Source organism: Pantherophis guttatus, chromosome 2 (genome assembly GCF_059756535.1).
Source record: "Pantherophis guttatus breed Tessera chromosome 2, ASM5975653v1, whole genome shotgun sequence".
NCBI classification, from domain to species: Eukaryota; Metazoa; Chordata; class Lepidosauria; order Squamata; family Colubridae; genus Pantherophis; species Pantherophis guttatus.
The window spans coordinates 172829354-172848757 of NC_142064.1; the positions used below are offsets into that span (position 1 = coordinate 172829354).

At 40.0% G+C, this 19404-nt stretch overlaps 1 protein-coding gene across 1 annotated transcript; it reads right to left on the reverse strand.

Annotated features, from left to right (window-relative positions):
- Positions 1-1888: 1888 nt before the first annotated feature.
- LOC117659366 (uncharacterized) lies at positions 1889-18414 on the reverse strand. Its single transcript, XM_034407431.3, has 9 exons — positions 18260-18414; positions 13652-13771; positions 11868-11930; positions 10813-10866; positions 10021-10083; positions 7546-7635; positions 5637-5788; positions 3679-3785; positions 1889-2931 (listed from the first exon to the last, which is right to left on the reverse strand). The coding sequence occupies exons 1-9, from the start codon at positions 18342-18344 to the stop codon at positions 2793-2795; spliced, it is 873 nt and encodes a 290-aa protein (XP_034263322.1). The 5' UTR covers positions 18345-18414; the 3' UTR covers positions 1889-2792.
- Between the last annotated feature and the right edge of the window lie 990 nt (positions 18415-19404).

A 19404-nucleotide genomic window follows, 5' to 3' on the forward strand; every position in this document is an offset into this window, starting at 1 on the left:
TTCCAATTCAGTGCTGTGAAATCTAGTCCCCGGTGCTTTGCTAGAAGAACGTTGCACTTGTACAATGCTCTTAAAATATCCAGTGCACATCCTTTAGTGGAGCTGAAAACATTGTAAATATTTTTTCGTGCCTTCCACATGGTGCAATAAGCTATTCCCTAGCAGTTCTTAAATCTTACTGAAATAATGAAGATACTATTCAGATTTGTTGATTCTTTTAGATAGTAGTCATAGGAATTAAGCTTGACTGAAGGGATTTTTAAATTCTTTTTTTAAGAGTAAAAGTTTTGATTGCAGTTGGGATACTGGAAGCATGGAATGGGATGTTTAGGCACAGACCCTTAGCCACTCCTCCTTTGCCCCCAGATACCCTCCTCAGCCCATTTACAGCCATCTTTCCTCCTCCACTGGCCCTACCGGGTCATTCTCCACCGCCAATGGGCCAATGGCCCTCCACCTCTCCCCTTTTGTCCCTGCCCATTCACCCAAACACTGTTTGACCCAGGCCTTTGGCTGCATGGGACAAATAGCTCCCAGCCAATTGGGTGGCAGGCAGAAGCAATGGTGCTGTGGGCGCAGCATGCGATACAAGATTTTTTTAAAAAGTACTACAGCTGTGCCGCAAGTTTTGGGGCCTTGCAGTTCTGTCACCAGGAGCGGAAGAAGGGGGAGTAGCAACCTCAGGGGCTACTGGGGGGCAGACAGGTGAGAGTGTGTTGGGGGACACCAGGAAGGGAGGGAGGGGTGCCTCAAGGGGGCTTCACATAGACCAGAGGTGTTCAAACCTGCCAGCTTTAAGACCTGTGGACTTCAACTCCCAGAATTCTCCAGCCAGGTATGGTGGCTGGAGAATTCTGGGAGTTGAAGTCCACAAGTCTGAAAGCTGTTAAGTCTGAAGACCTCTGACATAGACAGCTTGGCTTGCAACTCAATCAGCTCCAACAAAAGAGAGGAGGAGGAGCAAGGTGGGTATGGCTTCTGATGCTGAGGGCAGGGGCTGGGGGGGGTCATGCAGGCAAAGGCAAGGCCAGCACTTCTTCTGGTGTTATGAGCGGAGGGGCTGGGGGGGTTGTGCAGGCAAGCGGCAAGGCTGGTGCTGCTTCTGCAATTGCAGGAGGGGCTGGGGGGAAGGTTGCACAGCCAACCTTCCTGTTAGGTGTCAGGCTGGAGTGGCAATGGCGGGGCTCCCCTAAGCCACGTGCCACCTCTGTTTACCTGCCTGTGCTACCCCTCCAACCCCCCGCCCACAATGCCAGAAGCTGCGCCGGCCTTGCAGCTCGCTGCGCAAACCCCCCCACCCCCAGCCCTGCTTGCAACTGCAGAAACAGGCCAAACTGCATTCTGGCTGATACCTTACTTGCCAACTAGTGTCCATTCATATTACCTCTTTTTATTTATTCAGTAGAACATAAATGCACTTTCTGCAAGAGATTCTTGGAGCTAAACTATATGAGCATTTAAACTTGCCGCTATTATAATTTTTCATGAGGCATATGCACAATGGAGTTCCAGGCCTGTCTTCATCATACAAGGTTGTCCATGTCCTTTTGGGTTAACACAACTGTTGAGTAAAGCCTGTTTCATTCATGCTCTGTTATGACTGTTAATGGCAGGAGTGATTTCAAAATATGCAAGGATGAGAAACAGTTGTGAGGCTGGAGCAACACAACTTCATTGAGTGCTTGTTAGAAGGAAGAGATTGGTGAAGAACAATTTTCTATTTAGCAAAGCTCCTTCACTGAGCTTGCAAACAGGACAGCAAACATTTCATCTTTAAAAAGAGAGTTTCTAGGACATTATGCACTGTACTCCAAAGGGACTTGGTCAAGGAGAAGAATTTGCAGTGAATTGAGGAATAGAGAATGCAAAAATACAGCCCAAATCAGTGTTTCATTTTTTTCTTAAATTTTATTATTGTGTAGATTTGCATATTATAGATTAAAAAAGTTCTGTACCAATTTGAATCCGAAACTGCAGTCCTAATGCCTTCAACTTCTCAAGCATTTTCAGTATCATGAATTATTCTGTACCAAGTCCCCACCTCATGGCAGTGGCACCAGCCATGCTCTCCATGGTGTCCTGCACTGCTTCGTCCTCCACCCCTTGCTTCGTTTGTCTTCGTTCTTCGCCACTTCTTCTATTTGCTCGCTGCCGTAACGGAGCAGGATGATAAGAGATGGGCATTGCAGGCGGTGAGCGACCTCCGTTACGGCGGCGAGCAAGTGGCAAAGAATGAAGAGGAACGTAGCAAGACAGTGGGTGATGGTGGAGGATGAAGCAAGGCAGGGGGTGTGGAGTTGCCTCACCTGGAGTAAAGATTAAAACCAAAAACACTGAAATTTTGTATTTGTTACAGCATACTATCATTGCCATCTATTGTCAAACCTGCTTCATTGATCTCATGCCATTCAAATGATAAAGCAATAGGCAGGCCTGAAGGTAAACTGATTAACTCTCATTCTCATTTAAGGTACTAAGGAAAACCCAAAGCAGCTTGAGAATAATGGTCCTTTTCTCATTATGATACAATTTAAAATTAATGCATTTTGTGGATTATCGTTCGTTTCTGAAATTTGATGTTCTACATAATAGATAGACTGGGGGATATTTCTTTTTCTAATATATTATGTACTATTTTATTTACTAAAATAGTTATGCTGTACCATATATTTATAGTTCTCAGTAAAACAAAATATAGCAAATCAATAAAAGACAATAAAAATAACAAAACTCAAAATAATACACAGGTGTTAGGAATGCTGAATGTTGAGTCTTGCTCTTATTGGCTACAATTAGCACTTCCAGGGCTTTTCACAAATCCAGCCATCCACACTTTTTCCACATTGACGATCTTCCCATTGGCCATCAGAATTCATCACTACACAGTCTTGCCCATGTCCACTATTATTGGGTTCTCCTGTCCGCCAGCGGCTGCAGTTAGAAATTCAAAGAATTATATAAATGGCAAAATTAATTAGTCAGCACTGATAAATTGCTGAACAAACATCAAGAATCCAACAACTCAACCTAAGCTACCTATATTCTCCATTATTGCAGCAACATGCGGGCAGAAAATGCTTCAGAAAGCACAGAAGTGGGAGAGATAAAGGTACATACGGGCACACTTCTACAAGAAACAGCATTTTTTTTCTGTGTGTGCCTATGCAGCATGTCTTCGCTAACAGTGTAACACATGGGTCTCCAATAACCTTGCAGCAGGATAGAAACAGCAAAAGAAAGAGCCAGAAAATGGCCCATCTGATGATAGTGGATGACCCAGTAGACCGCATATATATATCAGCACATTATCAATGAATGAAACCAGCACAAAACAGGGCCCTGGTTGCATATTGGCAGTTCTAACCACCATCACAATCACCTGACAAAAACAAAGGAAAAACAAAACTGAAAATCAAAGTGCTGAAGGTCTGCCCGTAACAAGAAAAGATAAAACAATCAGAAAAGTCGTAAAATGGGGCAAAACTCACTTAACAAATTTCTCACTTAACAACATAAATTTTGGGCTCAATTGTGGTTGTGAGTTGAGGACTACCTGCAGTCAGATAAAAGTATGTTGAAAGAGGGAGGCTGATTGCCTAGTTTGAAAGTCTACTGTAGAAATTTCCTATCATTTATAAACAAATGAGAAAAAAAGAGAAGATTTTAACAGAGACTTACGTAAATGATGGAGAATTATTGTCTACCCAAACAAAGTTGTTTTCATTGTTAATATCACTTAGACCAATCCAGAACGTCTTTTCATTTATATGTGACGTAAGAAAATCCTGAAATATAAGCCAGTTTAATTAGTTCAGCTATAATATACCACACGAAATAGGCCAATTGTTCTGTCTTATGAACTGTCCAATTGTTTTCCAAAACTGGTCAACCAGTTGTGCAAACCATATGCAGATCATCTGAATCTGAATGCACCTAGGAGTATAAATTTAACAATTTAAAACTGTCTATCCCTTTTGTTTGGGCACATATCAAGGGAGTGTGTTTTGAAAGAATGGATTTAGTGTTCTCTAAAACACATGTACCAATCACAACAGTGTTTCCTGTCATTTGGTGACATCAAGAAATGAGAAGAGCAGAGAAGCTGGAGAAGTTAACCAATAGTTGTGCTTAATATATCCTGTATACCTGAAATCAGGATATACATACGGTAGTCCTTGACTTACAACAATTTGTTTCAAATTGTTACAACAGCATTGAAAAAACATATCACTGTTTTTCACACTTATGACTGTTGAAGAATCCCCATGGTCATGTGACCAAAATTCAGATGCTTGGCAACTGGCATATATTTATGAAGGTTGCAATGTCAGGGATCATGCGATCACCTATTGTGACGTTCTGACAAGCGAAGAGAATGGGGAAGCCAGATTCATTTAACAACCATGTTACTAACTTAACAATTCAGTGGTTCACTTAAAAACTGTGGCAAGAAAGATTGTAAGATGGAGCAAAACTCACTTAACACTATCTTGCCTAGCAACAGAAATGTTGGGCCCAGTTATGGTTGTAAGTCAAGGATTAGCTGTACTATCATTTGACAGCAAGCCTAAACACATGATAAAGAAACAAGATAGCAATAATGGCAACAATAAATATGTTATTTGTCTAGTTTTTTAACTGGGTTGTGAGGAATAGCCCAAAATATGATCAGTTACCTTAGCTGAGAACCTTACACAGGGGTTTATAATGACTTGTGACTTGTTGTCCTATATCATTTACAACCAAATGCTTTCCAGTCATCTGGAGGCATATAAAAAGGATAGGCCACGTAAAGTAATTGGGGCACTGGAGAAATACCTCCTGTGATACTTTCTATTGTCATGTATGTAATAAAATAAATGTACACCGTATACTTTATAATCTTCTCGGCTGTCCTTACCACTCTCTGTATGGACTTTCTATCTGAGGCACTGCTGTCACCAAACTAAACAGTGATGCAGTTTGTTAGAACACTCTCAATTGTGCCTCTGTAAAAAGTGGCCAGGACAGAAGGAGAAAGATGTGCTCTCCTCATCCGACGCAGGAAATGCAGAAAATGCAGATGAATTTGTGAATGGGGTTACCACCTTTCCCGGGAATTGCAAAAATGTATCCTGTAAAGGGGAGCTGCATATCATTTACCTTCATCACCAGCATATTAATATTGACTATGAGCAGAGATGGGAAGAGAGTTCAAGAGACCATTTTGTACCTTGCCCAGAGAAGCAGTTCAGGATATTTCCTCACAGACAAGCAAAGGGCCAGTAGCCAGTAGCTCAACAGCCTCTCTCATGATAAACTAAAACTAGCTCCCTCCCAGAGAAACAACAGGTCAAATGGAGCATATAGATATGGAATCCTGTTCCTGAACTGCACATCCCTCTCCACCATCTTTTCAGATGTGAAGGAGACATCTGACCCTTGTTCTCCTACTGAAGCAGGTGGCCCCTGCAGGTTTTCCCCTTCTCCTTCTTCCTTCCCTCTAATAGCTTCATAATTAGAGCCAATATGGCACCACTGTTCAATTCTCGAGAGCTGAAGTTTCCTTCCCACAAACATGTTCTTCAAGTCAATGTGTGTGGTTTAAGTTTGAGAAGTGGGAAATGTTTAATTATTCAACAGGAGCAGCTTGTTACCTGCTCAACCCAATCATCAATGATAACCAGTTTGCTTCCATTATCCTCGCATTTCTTCTCAGCTTGAGACCAGGCTTGACTCCCCATATTGAAATAGTAGCACTTTTCTCTGTTCAACAGCCAACCTTTTGGACATATCTGGCAGCCTGAAGCTATAAAACAGTTGTAGATATTTAAAGACAGATAATCACATATTCTAGAGTTGTTTTTAATCATTAAACCAATATTATTAATGCTTGTGATAATTTGATCCTGCCTAAACAGTCTATACAGTCTTGAAAATGAAGTCTAGGCCCAGGTCCTGACTGGCAAAAACTGCAAAACTGTATTTGCAGTTTTTTTAAAAAAACTTAATGGCTTTCAGATGTTCTGCTCTGCAGATAATCCGATATGAGACCTCCTGGTTAAAATTGGCTTTAAGGAGGGGTGAAATGCTCCCGGTTCGGACTGGATCACCCGATCTGGTAGCGATGGTGGTGGGTGATTCGGAGAACCAGGAGCAGAAATCCCTGCCCCACCCTCATGCCCGGCTGAGTTGCCTGATCGTCAGAGGCTTTTGTTTTCTTTTAAAAGCATTTTTTTTTGCTTTTAAAAGTAAAAAAAAAAGCCTCTGATGATCACACAGCTCAGCAGGGATCGTCAGAGCCTTTTAAAAGCATTTTTTCTACAACCTCTTTGGCTGAAGAGGTTGTAAAAACAATGCTTTTAAAAGGCTCTGACGATCCCAGCTGAGTTGCCTGATCATCAGAGGCTTTTTTTTTTCTTTTAAAAGCAAAAAAAATGCTTTTAAAAGAAAACAAAAGCCTCTGACGATCAGGCAACTCAGCTGGGATCGTCAGAGCCTTTTAAAAGCATTGTTTTTACAACCTCTTCAGCCAAAGAGGTTGTAGAAAAAATGCTTTTAAAATTAAAAAAAAAAGTTGGTCACGCCCACCCAGTCACATTATCCCCACCACCACCACCACCAAAGCACACCCACAGAACCGGTAGTAACAAATTTTACATTTCAACACTGGCCCTAAGGTTGTAGCTGCCATACTGGCCTCCCTGTTGCCCAACAATATCCCTACCCAATCTGCTACATTTTTTGATTGCCAGATGGCTTATAGCTCTTGGGACTTTGATCTGCCCCCAGATGGCATGAAGTGTGGGGTCAATCCAAGAGTTCCTCACCACCAGGGCAATCCTGGGCGTGACCTAAGTCTCCAAGAGGCTAACATACACACTCAGCACTGTGCATTAGACGTGGTTTGTATCCCAGAGCAGTCGCAATCTGGGAATGGAAGATCTCACCACCAGTCCTTTGCCATAATCAGATTATTCTCTTATCACCTTTTTCATCTTATCAATGCTGCTGCCACAATGTGGCCAGGGGAAACTATCTTGGTCCACCACACTTGACTTGGGGATTCCAGGGTGGATTATTATTATTTTTTTTCCCCTTAGGTTCTATGGGTGGTTTGACTGAGGCCCTGATCAGAACCTGGAACCAAATATATTAATTTGTATCTATCCTATTTAAATCTCCAGAGAATATGCTTAATAATATATAGTACTATAACCAATGCTTTGAGGCATGTGGTAAAATTGGGCTACAGTTCAAAACTTGTAGCAGAACTTTCATTTGTACTTGTATTGTTTAATTCAAACGTCATCAGCCTAGTACCGTGTTTCCCCGAAAATAAGGCTCTGACTTATATTTTTTTGAACCCTGAAATAAGCGCTTGGCCTTATTGCTATGCGCGCAAAAGCCCGATTGAGCTTATTATCAGGGGATGTCTTATTTGGGGGGAAACAGGGTATCAAACACAAGCTTTCCTCAACACAGCCTCAATTACAACAAGACTGAGTGCTTAACTCTGAAGGAGTAACATCTTATGAATCGACAGACAGAGGAATTGTATCTTACCATTAATCTGATAGACTGCATTGATTAAATCAATGACTGTCTTCGCATTTCCACCACTTTGAATCGTTATCGCGTTTATCTTTTCATTCACTAAAAGTACAAATTTACAGGAAAACAATTAAATGGAAATAAAACTTGATATATAACATTACTTTTCCCAATCTGTGTCTTACAGTATGTTGAAACTCCTATACCTATCATGTCCTATTGACAGAATCGTTGAAGAGTTTCAGTTCCAAGACATCTGGTAGGCACCGGATTGGAGAAGGTTAGCCACTGATATACTGATGCAGAGGAGAATTCGAAGAAAGAAATAATAAATTTCTAAATCAAACCCAGAGACTACCGCTGCCCCAATAAAGGAAGCCCAACCTATCAGCACCAAAACTCATTGTGTTTACCAATTTGTTTGTAATTGCGGAGACAATTACATCGGCAGAACTGATAGGTGCTTGGCTTTCAAAATAAAGGAGCATCTTCTGAAATGGGTCCAAACAGCCTTGAGTAATCCAACAACAGCAGCAAATCATGGCCATAAAATGCCTTCTTTGGCCATTGCAAGACACTTACTAGCTACAGGTCACCAGGTGGATCAAAATTCTGCGCTTAAAATTGTACTGTGACACAGGAACTCTCGTTCCCTGCGTTTTGCTGAGGCAGTTGCCATTAACTGTTTGAAGCTCCACTTGTGCGTGCAGAAATGGCTTTATGTCAATCTACACCTCCCGTGGGCGTAAGTCTTGCCATTGGTTACTTTCCTGCATATGTTATAGGCTTAATTAATGCTCTTGTTAGATCTTATATTTGAGGCTGATTTTAACTGTGTTATTGTAATGTAGGTCCTGATGAATCAATATGAAATGCTTGCATCTACCTCTGTTTGTCTTTTCACACATACATATATAAAGGTCATATGGCATACTCAAGAAAAGATAAGTCTAAAACCATTTTTCCTGTCACTGAAATGTATGGCTGGAAGAATTTTCCATCTTCCATCTTTCCATGAATGCAAAGATGGATTTCTGGCAGAACTTGCTTTCACTATGGCTGGAAAATCATCTTGCCAAAACCATCTCGTCAAAATGAAGTCCAGAGTAGCTTCTGACCCAGCACCATCTTTGGGATCAGAAATCCAATAGCACACACATTCAAAATTGAATCACTGTCGTGATTCGAATCACACTATATGAATCCAAAATAAATGTGTAATGAAAAATTAGAGTGACTGTCTCAACTCCCACACCATAAATTTTAGCAATTATGCAAAACTAAGTAAGCTTATCATTCCTATTAAACATAAAGTTTTGGTTTATTTATTTTCAGTGAAAAAATTATAAATGTGCAAGATTGTATCATTATTTGATATATAGATTAAAAATGATTTTTAAAATCATTTTTGCCCAACCCCAATGTGCATTAATTTGTTAGTTTTATTTAAGTGGAAGTCACAAAGGTTCATTTCTTATGTTTGGAGATTATAGTACCACCAATTCTGAGAACTCCTGGTTTAGTTACTGAGTAATCTTATTGCTTTCCATACATTTCCTCTCATCAACACTGGGAAAGCATGAAAAATGGTTTTCATTTTATGTTTTCTTTCTTATGCCATTTTCTACATGTAAAGATGTTTATATGCAGGCATGGAAAAAGGAAAAAATATCATTATTCTATCTGTTAAATTCACCTCTGCAGTATATGCTGTTGGTGATAATTCAGCCTTTGTCCATTGGGACTTTTCCAGCTGTGCTGAAACCAAAGTTGTTGGACTTTCAACCAATACAATACTGTCGATACTCTAATTTCAATATATCTAGATGACATTTAACACTGAACAGTTTCTTGTTTATTCAGTTGCTAACTCTTTTATAACACATATTTAAGAAACCCAGAAAAATTAATATCCTTTGACCAATTTATTCCATCTTTCATGAGTGCTTTCCTATTTGTTTGTTTGTTTATTTTCCATATTTACTTTCTTATTGGCCTGGAAAATTTATAAATTGCCAGGGGGGAAAAATCCTACTTTGTTGAAGATGCCATTAATTTCCTGGTCAATTATCAGAATATGACTCCTTACTTTGGCCAAAATACTTTTTTGAAAAGTGTTCCTTGTAAACATGTCTGAATACATGAAATATTCACACAACTGCTTTCTAACACAAGAGGACAGGGAGAGGAATTGGTGGACTATTGATGCTGACGTGTCGTCCCCCCCCCCCATGATCAATCACCCACTCCCTCACTTTAATGTAGGACCATCCTTGATAGGGAAAGTTGTCAAAAGAGTCCTTCAGAAAGAAAAACAATAGAGATACAATGCACAGGATCTAGGAACTTAGACTGACTCCGTTTTCAATCTGGAACAATTCAAAGTAAATCTTATTAATGAAATTCCCTATTAGCAAGCTCATGTATCCACCTTATCTTCCTTTCTCACTAGAATCAAGCCCATATCTGCCTATAAAGACCGCTTACCATTCTTTTTCAGGTCATTGTGATCATTCTCCAGCTTTTTAAGGCTGTTATTTAGTACTGATTCTGCAAAAAGAAAAGACACAGTAAATTGCAATTGCTACTTTGGGAGAAAAGGCATTTTTAAGACCTCTGTATTTCCCTACGCAGGAAGAAATAGGAGGTGCTATGGGATTAGGTTATAGTGATTCGATTTAAAATTAAATGTCGAGACCACGGTGGAAACACACTCCTGTAATAAGCAACACAATTGTAAATTCTGCTTAAAATTCCCCAGAACAACAATGCAGATGTTTCTCTATGTCCCAAGTTTAAAAATATGAATGGCTTTTTTTCCTCCCTCCTAGCAATCCTTGAAGAGTACTAGTCTCAGACCTGCTCCAATAAGCCAATTTCCTACTCTCAAGAAAAGAAACACCCCTCCTCCCCCACCCTAAGGGGGCAGGAACTCCCATTGACAAATTGCTTTATTAATTCATTCAATTGGACCATTAATCATTTTCTCCTAATAGCAGATAATCAGCCAAGCATCCAATAGGATAAAGGAGACAAAAAAAAAAAAGGGTTAAGATAGTGGTTATATGTCTTTGATTGTATGGTCACAGCACCATCTTGAATTGTTGATCCTCTCCCCCAGACACTTAACAAAATATGGTCACCCAGCAGCCAAAACAACATGTTGTGATAGTTGGGAGAACAAAAATAAACAACTCAAGAATGCTTGGCACAAGGAAGGAAAGAAGCAATGCGAAACATCAGTTGGGATATCAGACACAAGATGAAGCTAATGCATACCTTGAGCAGTATGGGTGGACTGGAACTGCTGCAACTGCTTGTCTGATTTGAGACCTAGAAAGACAGAATATTAGCCTGAGGGATGTAGTTCAAAGTCTAATGTTTTGCCAGCCAAATAATGTACAATATATGGATTGACTGGAAATTATAAGACAGCTATCCCATTTTAAACTTCTACATGGTCAGGTTTAGCTTCAGCAGCTTCAGGAATTTATAGACCCAACCTCACTCGAAAATTTTCCCAAAAGACCCAGACCTTTTTCTATAAAGATATTAAGTCCTTTGTAATAAGAGTAGTAATGATTTATCAAAACAAGAAACTGAATGCTTATGGGAGATTTTTTTTCTCAGTAAAGGCAATCGTATCTGGAGAGATCCTGGTTCAGGCCTAACAAATTTATGATAGTAGAATAGGATGGATATATAGAAAAGCTAGCCTATTCTAGAAATCTCAACATAAATTTACCGTTAGCTTGTTTAAGTAGTATGTGTATACACCTCAATGAATTCAGAATTGGAAATGTCCACTTTCCAGACTCATCAAAATGATGATCATTTGTCTTTGATCAATATATCTTACCAAGAAATAGGAAAATATATGAATGCTTTGTGAAATGCTGCATTTCAGTTGTATTCTAGTTACTATTATCACTATGAAACTTGGTTGGCTACCTTAAGATAGCCTTTGATAAGCCGAATACCATCCAGACCGCAATTTCTAGAATATGGGCTAGGGAATTCTCATTGTTGAAATCCATACATCTTGAAGGCTCTCCGGCTACAGAAGACTACACTGCCTACAGCAAAGCAGATTGTATTATATTTTTTCATTGTTTTTCTAGAACTCGGTGATGAAATATAGGAAAAGACTGTTTATTTGCATCTTTCCCCTGTCATGTAAGTCTACTTTTGCAGTTACTTACAAAACATTTCTGCACACGTGAATGTGGCTGGTTAGCTATTTCAATTATTGTTCTTTTAAAAACTTATTTTTGTAATTGAGATAGAAATTACAATATATATAACTGTTTGGAACAACAATATGGAATTATTACCATTTTCAGTCAGCAAAGATTGATTCAAACGCAGTTCTTCTAGTTCCTTGGAAATCTTAGAATCTGAAGGAATAGGGAGACTGAATTCAGACATTGCATCACACCATGGTTTCCTGGATGAACCATAACTGTCCAGATTAGTACAACAATTATACGCTAAACCACAAATCATCCTTTACAATTTACAGTAGCTGGATATGCACTACTTAGTGAGCCAAACCAATTACATTGCAATTTATGTGAAATGTTTAACCTGGCCAAGACTAGGCAATTTGAAATGAATTAGTTTGATTTTCACTGAGAGAGATAGACAGCCTCATTAGCATGGACAGCAGTAGGTTGTGGCTTCCTGGGAAAGTTAAAGAGGAATGATCTCCAGCCTATAACAGAAAATAATATAAGTTTCTGACATGTTTCAAATGGTTGACCTCTGAAGGGATAAATCTGTACTGCTTATTATCAGTCCACTGTCTTATATAAAGATTGTTATAATAAAAAGGCATAATTATTGACCAAATTTCTCCAGTTCAAGTACTGGTATTTCTTAGTCTGTATTTCAGATTTTCATTGTCTTGCTAGCATGGAGGTGGTAATTCCTTCTACAATTAGGAGGAACAAGAGGTAAAGATGAAGGGGTGACAAACAAAAGAGAATCTGAGCAACACTTAAAAAGAATCTGAAGTGCCAATGAATAAGATGCATCTATGGAGGAAGACACAAGGCTCACTAAGAAAAGGACAATGTTTTCATTTAATATAACTTTTATTCAACTTTACTAATTAAAAAAAGTAGCCGATAGTATCTCTAACTAAGAGCTAGCTATGGAGTGAAGTCAGTAGTGGGTTTCAATTTAGTTTGCTACTGGTTCAATTGTGCATGTGTGCATGCTTGCATGTGTGCACTTGCATGTGCGCAACACTTCTGCACATGCGCAGAAGCATCTGGGCGGGTAGACGGAGCCTCCCCCCACCGCCGCTACCAGTTTGCCCAATCCAGGGTGAACCGGTAGCAACCCACCACTGAGTGAAGTGTTTTACAATCTTTAGAGAAAAATGTGAGAAGGGATGATGATTGGCCACCAGGTATGAAGTTCTAAATAAAGGCTTTCATGTGAAGTGTTCAACTTGGGAATCACATGACAGGAAAAGAATGTCCATAACCAAGAGGCTGTATTGGGACCTGAGCAAAACCCCCACATTATTTCCTACAGTATTTTTTTTTCCCAATCAGAACATTGAGCTCAGTAATCACAAAAAGCAAATATTCATCCTCCTATTCCCAAACTTCATGAAACACAAAATAAATTGCATTAGAAGCGAGGTATTTTGTTGGGCTCCATCCAACCAATTCCAGCTAGCATGGCCAATAACCAGAGATGATGGCAATTACTGATAGTATCTGTGCAAATATTTCAGTGACAAAATAGCTTCATCTTGTATAAAACTGAGTAATAGTTTTAGTCAATATATTTAGTGAGTTGACTCTCTAAAAATAAATTATTTTCAAATGCACATATAATTGAAAACATAACTGGGATACTTTGTTTCTGATCTAGAATTTTTTTTAATAAAGGCATCTCTCACCTCCCAAAATTCCCCAAGCTGGAGGGGAATTGTGGAAAATGCAGACTTAACAAATCTGAAGGGAAATACTATGAGGTTGATCTTCCTTACTTATTTGTAAGGCACCAGATTATACCCTATTCTCTTTCTTTCTCTTCACATCCAAGATCTGCTATTTTAGAATGGAGATAGATGAACCAGCTTTTGACTCAGAAGACATACATTTTGATGCCATTACAGCAACAATGATGATCCACAGCAAAAATGATACAATGGTCACAAGAGAAATGATTGGCAGGGATACTCCTGAACCACCTCGGCAGCTTTGTGGCAGGAAATTACCTGTGGACAAAAAGCATGTTTTGTGAAACCTACAGTGGTAAAACTAGGATAAGAATTTAATTATTAATACTATAGAACAGGGGTGTCAAACTCGTGTTGTCACTGCATCATCATGTGATGTATCACGACTTTCTCCCTTCACTAAACCGGGTGTGGGCGTGGCCAGTGCGTGATACAACCAGCCCATGGGAGCAGCATTTGACAGCGGTATAGAAGAGAAACTCCACAAAGTTTCACACACACTAGCTAAAATCCCATTCATTCTAGAATAATATTTATATTTGCTTTTCTCTATAGAAGCAAAACATGGTTTTATATAGCTGGTTTCCTACATGATATAAACTTTTATAATCATTAGGCTCTTTCTTCATCATGTATGTGAAATGGACTATGGCAGAGATGAGAATGTGCACAGGGAAAAACTGCCTTTGAAATGAAACACAATACATCAGAGTAAATGTTCTTAAACAACTGCACAATAAGAAAATTACTATTTCTCCACAGCTTACTACAGCATTAGTGACTCATCAATTTGAATGGACCAAATGGCTAACACTGTATTTCCTGGTAATCCTCTAAGGCAAAAAGTCAATATAATAATGTCCACTGTTGTCCCAGACAAGTTCTTTTGATGCTTGCACTCTCTCTCTCTCTCGTGACCAGAGGTGTCAAACTCAATTTCATTGAGGGCCACATCAGGGTTGTATATGACTTCAGGGGGCTGGGATAGGCATGGCCAGCTCAATGTCACTCGTGTCGGGGTCGCCTATGGCAGCCTGAGCACTCTGCCAGTGAAAACCGGCTCCTGAGCTCTGTTTTCAGCTGCAACGGCCTCATACAACCCTCTGCCAGTGAAAACCGAGCTTGGGAGGGCTGCATGGCTCTGTTTTCGCCTGTGACAGCCTCCTGCAACCCTCTGTCAGCAAAAATAGAACTGGGGGGAGGCCGCACGCAGCCCACCTGATCTCCATTTTCACTGGCAGAGCCACCGCAGGCCCATCCTTCACTGTTTCCAGGTCGGCCCCGCGGGCCAGACCTAAGCACCCCACGGGCTGGATCCGGCTCCTGGGCCTTGAGTTTGACATCCCTGCTCTAGACAGACAGTCCATTCTTTGTGTCTTCAAATAGAATAATTTATTCTACCAATAACTGCTATGATAATATTGATGGGAGTATGACTGTTGATAAGAGTGATGACAGCCCTCTCATTGTTATAAATATTTCTAGCCTGTTCATCCACAAATTTCATTTCCCAGGCTTCTGTGCAGAAGGAGAAAGAGAGATTCTAAACAGAATCAGAAATAATTTACTCCATCAATAACTGCTATGGTAAATTGCTTTATTTCAAAATACTGTATGGTATTGAATGGGAAGTCAGCTACAGTATGATTTTTTCAAAATCTTTATCTGCAATGAACAACAGTATTTTGCATTCTGTATTTATTTCAGCTCATGTCATTTAGGTACATTCAATTGCCCTTTGAATGTCTATGGAGATTCTCCATCATCAAGATTATGGTTGTCCCAAAGGTGCTTTTTCCAAAAGGCAACTGGACTTTCTTGGTTTATTTTTTTTCTTTAAAAATGTTTCACTTCTCATCCAAGAAGTTTGGATGTTCCAAGCAAAATGTTTTCAAAGAAAAAAAACAAGAAAGTCCAGTTGCCTTTTGGAAAAAGCATCTTTAGGTGACCCTCTGAATCTTAGAGATCATTTCTGTGTTACAAAGGAGTATTGCCATGCTTTCTGTCTTGCGCTCATAGTCTCTCTTTCTTCACAGAACCCTGAGAAATGAAATTCGGAGACAAGCAGGCTAGGAGTGTTTATGTTATAACAATAATCTGTCAGCTCCCATCACCTGACACACTCTCACCAATATTACTTAAAGTATTGATTACAAGAAGTTATGAATGTCTGCTAAGAAAGTGCTAGTTTTCCCTTGAATCTTTTAAAAGCAACATCATTTGTATTGCATACCTCTGGACGTTAAATTTTGAATATATTTTTAGCTACAGCTGTTATAGAATAGAATAGAATAACAGAGTTGGAAGGAACCTTGGAGGTCTTCTAGTCCAACCCCCTGCTTAGGCAGGAAACCCTACATCACTTCAGACAAATGGTTATCCAACATCTTCTTAAAAATTTCCAGTGTTGGAGCATTCCACAACTTCTGGAGGCAATTTGTTCCACTGATTAATAGTTAGAAATGCCTGAAGTATTTTTAAAAAATCAGCCTATGTACTAAACCATTATCTGTGAGGTAAAATAGGCAAGGAAAAGATTAATTCTTTGATCTCTCAAGTACCATATTAGGCTCTTTTCTTCATCTGATCTATGTAACTTTAGAGGGAAATGATGATATCTACTTTCAGCTGAGTAACACAGAGAAGATTTCTGACCTGCTTCTCAGTAAGAAAGCAGTAAGATAATATCTAGGATGCCATTTTTTTTACCTCATCAGTTCCTAGAATGCTTTGGGGGAAACCTGTTATAGCTAAACTGTTTTAAACTTGATGAGAAGTCTTAAAGTACATGAAGTAGATCCGGTCATCTTAGTTCCAGAACACATGTGAATGCCTTGTGTTCTTATGAATCTTGCTGATCCAGCAAAAGAGATTATGACCAATTGATCACAGGCTGATGAAAGCAGGAAGCAGCTATCTTTGGTATGACCCAGAGAAAGGGAACAAACTGATTGTCTTCTGAAACATTGCACAACAAGGATCATACTGTTTCAGGCTCAAGATGCTTTCTGTTGTGAAACAGAAGTGCATAGAAAGCTGCCTTAGGATGTGGCCAGACTATTTGAACTGAGATTACTTTGATCCACCTTACCAGTGCAGAGTTCAGAAGTAGCTCATTAAAAAATGAGCTCATTAGCTCATTCTTTGGCCAGTTAACTTCTGTGGATATGATAATTGATATTCTCTAAGGAAACTCAGCTACATGTTTCCTACAGAATACTGACCTAGTTAGTAAACAAACTATGGCTGTTTAACCATGGTTAATTGAAGGAAATACAACCATGTGGGTTTGCATGTGATGAGGTTCACATTATTTATGCCTAGTTTATAAAGATAAACTTAGAAACCTTATTTCATAGAATTGCTGAACTATAAGAGTCACTTGGGGTCGTCAACTCAATCCCTCTTCTCAGTACAAGAATAGAAATTAAACCATCCCAGAGAGATGGTTGCCTAACTTATGCTTGGCAACATCTAATGATGTTAGATTTGGTTTGATTGCTATCTCCTTGCTGTTAGAAATGCAGATCAAAAATTGGAACATAAATTTAAAGAGATTGGTTTTGTCTTCAGGTTCAGGTTAGGATTATAGGCCTTTCATCAGGTCAGATCATTGACCCATCTACCTCAGTGTTAGCTAGAGTTGACTGACTGTTGATTCTCTCAGGGCTCAAGACAGAGGATCCTCCCTGCATATCTTAGAACAGGGATCCCAACCCCAACCCCTGATCAATGGACCGGCATCGGGCCACAGCATGCCAGAAACCAGGCTGCACAAACAAGCGAAGCCCCATCCGCGGGATCCAGGCAGCATGCAAAACCATGCCCCTTCTGGTCCACAGAAAAACATCTCGCCACAGAACTTTTTTTCTTTTTTAATTTGATTTATATGCCGCCCTCTCCGGACACTCAGGGTGGCTTACAATGCATTAAGCAATAGCCTTCATACTTTTGTATATTTATACAAAGTCAGCTTATTGCCCCCACAAACTGGGTCCTCAATTTACCAACTTTAGAAAGGATGGAAGGCTGAGTCGACCTTGAGCCTGGTGAGAATTGAACTCGCAATAATTGCAGGCAGCTGGATGTTAAATGCTGCCTTAGGAGGCATTAGCCTCCTACGCCACTCAGGCTCCTACGCCACTTGTCCCTGGTTTCCAAAAGATTGGGGGCCACTGCCTTAGAAGACCATTAAATAAAGAGTTTTCTGGTATGCAAAAACCTTGTGATCCTCCACTGAGTTACAGCAGCTTATATGATGGACTATCCCTCCGTATCAGCAAAGAACAGTTACTCTCAGTAAGCATGTACCTCAAGCAGCTAGAATTCTTCCCTCATCCCTTTAATTTGCTAGATGAATGGAATGTTTGGAAATAAGTGAAAATGGAAAGAGTATTCTCGTTCTTCTCAGATACCCATTCATTTCCCATAAAATGTGCCTTTGCAATTTTTTTCCAGTTTATAGTCCAATTTCGCACAAATCCAATCATTAGCAAGTCCCATCATGGTGAGTGAGGCTTATTGTCAGACACCATAAGTATAAGAATTCATATTATTGAAGAAGTTGTGGTCTTCTACCAAACTGGCAATCATTTTCATGAATAAGTTCTTAAACAGCTGGCAGGAGTTTGTGCTGCCGTTCTAAGCTCCTCTCCATTTCAGCTCTGAAAACAGCTGTTTTTCCAGAAACCCTCCCCCCAGGGGCACAAGTCAAAATTTCTGAATCCAGATAGAGGTGGCACTTACCTGCTGTTTCAAATATCTTGCTTGGCTGCTTCCCCTGTTCCTCGGGTTCCTCGCATCTCTTATAGATACCCTGTGGTGATGACATTTTTCTCAGTCTTTGGAAGCTGTGGGACTTTGGGCTATTTATTATAGTCTAAAGTTCTCCCAAACTTTTTCTGAGGAAAGGAAATGAGCATGAGCAGTCACTCTTCCTCTTTTCAGCTCAGAACTTCCACGAAGTTCATAAAACCTTCCTCTGAAAATCTGTATATCATCCTAATATACTGGTTAACACGGCCTCCTAAGGACTACGTTGGAATATGATGTCTAGTACTGCTTCCGTACTAAAGTGTCTACTTTGTGCATGTCAGAATGAGTTCACAGATCTGGGCATCTTTCAAATCAACTGCCAATATTGATTGGAAAAGCCAGTGCTATGCAGTATCAGACTTTTCCTGGAATCACGGACTCCTCCACATAGCAGCATTAAAATGCTTTTCTGCTGCACAGGAGCCAGGTAGAAAATATGCCAACATAAAAATATGCCTGGATTTCTGCCTTGGCAATGAAGCAGAATATGGATTCTGTTCACAGGAGACATGAGGAGCAGGAAAAGCCTCTTTTAGTGATAGGCACCAGTAGCAGAAGGTCTGTGGAACTTCTTTTGTTTTCCAGTCACATGGAGAGGAGTTTCCATTCTTTGGAATTAATACAGATGATCAGAGTTGGAAGGGACCTTGTAGGTCATCTAGTCCAACCCGCCTGCCCAAGCAGGAGACCCTACACCATTTCTGACAAATGGCAGTCCGCTCTCTTCTTGAAAGCTTCCCGTGATGAAGCTCCCACAAGAAGATAAATGCCCTTGCCAGGATTTATCAATGCTTCTGTTTGATCCGGCCACTGACCAAAATAAGAATGATCCATCTATACTATAGAGAAGGGGAGAAGAGGATGAGAACAACAAACAGCAAAATAATATACTGGGAAGGGACCTTGGACATCATCTAGTCCAACCCCTCTAAATGAGAAGACTGATACCAAAGGAGCTGTTCTCCCCTGCTTCATCTCCACATACTTCTTGGGGCAGAGAAGTACAGGTAGTCCTTGTTTAGCGACCACAATTGGGGCTGGCAACTCTGTCACTAAGTGAAGCATTCACTAACAGG

What these genes read in the sequence shown, in the direction of transcription:
- LOC117659366 (XM_034407431.3), bottom strand. Translation starts at nt 18,344, where the DNA reads ATGTCATCACCACAGGGTATCTATAAGAGATGCGAGGAACCCGAGGAA. An exon ending in CAATGACCTGAAAAAGAATG is followed by an intron (nt 7,636 to 10,020) that starts GTAAGCGGTCTT and finishes TTGTACTTTTAG; the next exon opens with TGAATGAAAAGATAAACGCG. An exon ending in AATAATTCTCCATCATTTAC is followed by an intron (nt 2,932 to 3,678) that starts GTAAGTCTCTGT and finishes TTCTAACTGCAG; the next exon opens with CCGCTGGCGGACAGGAGAAC.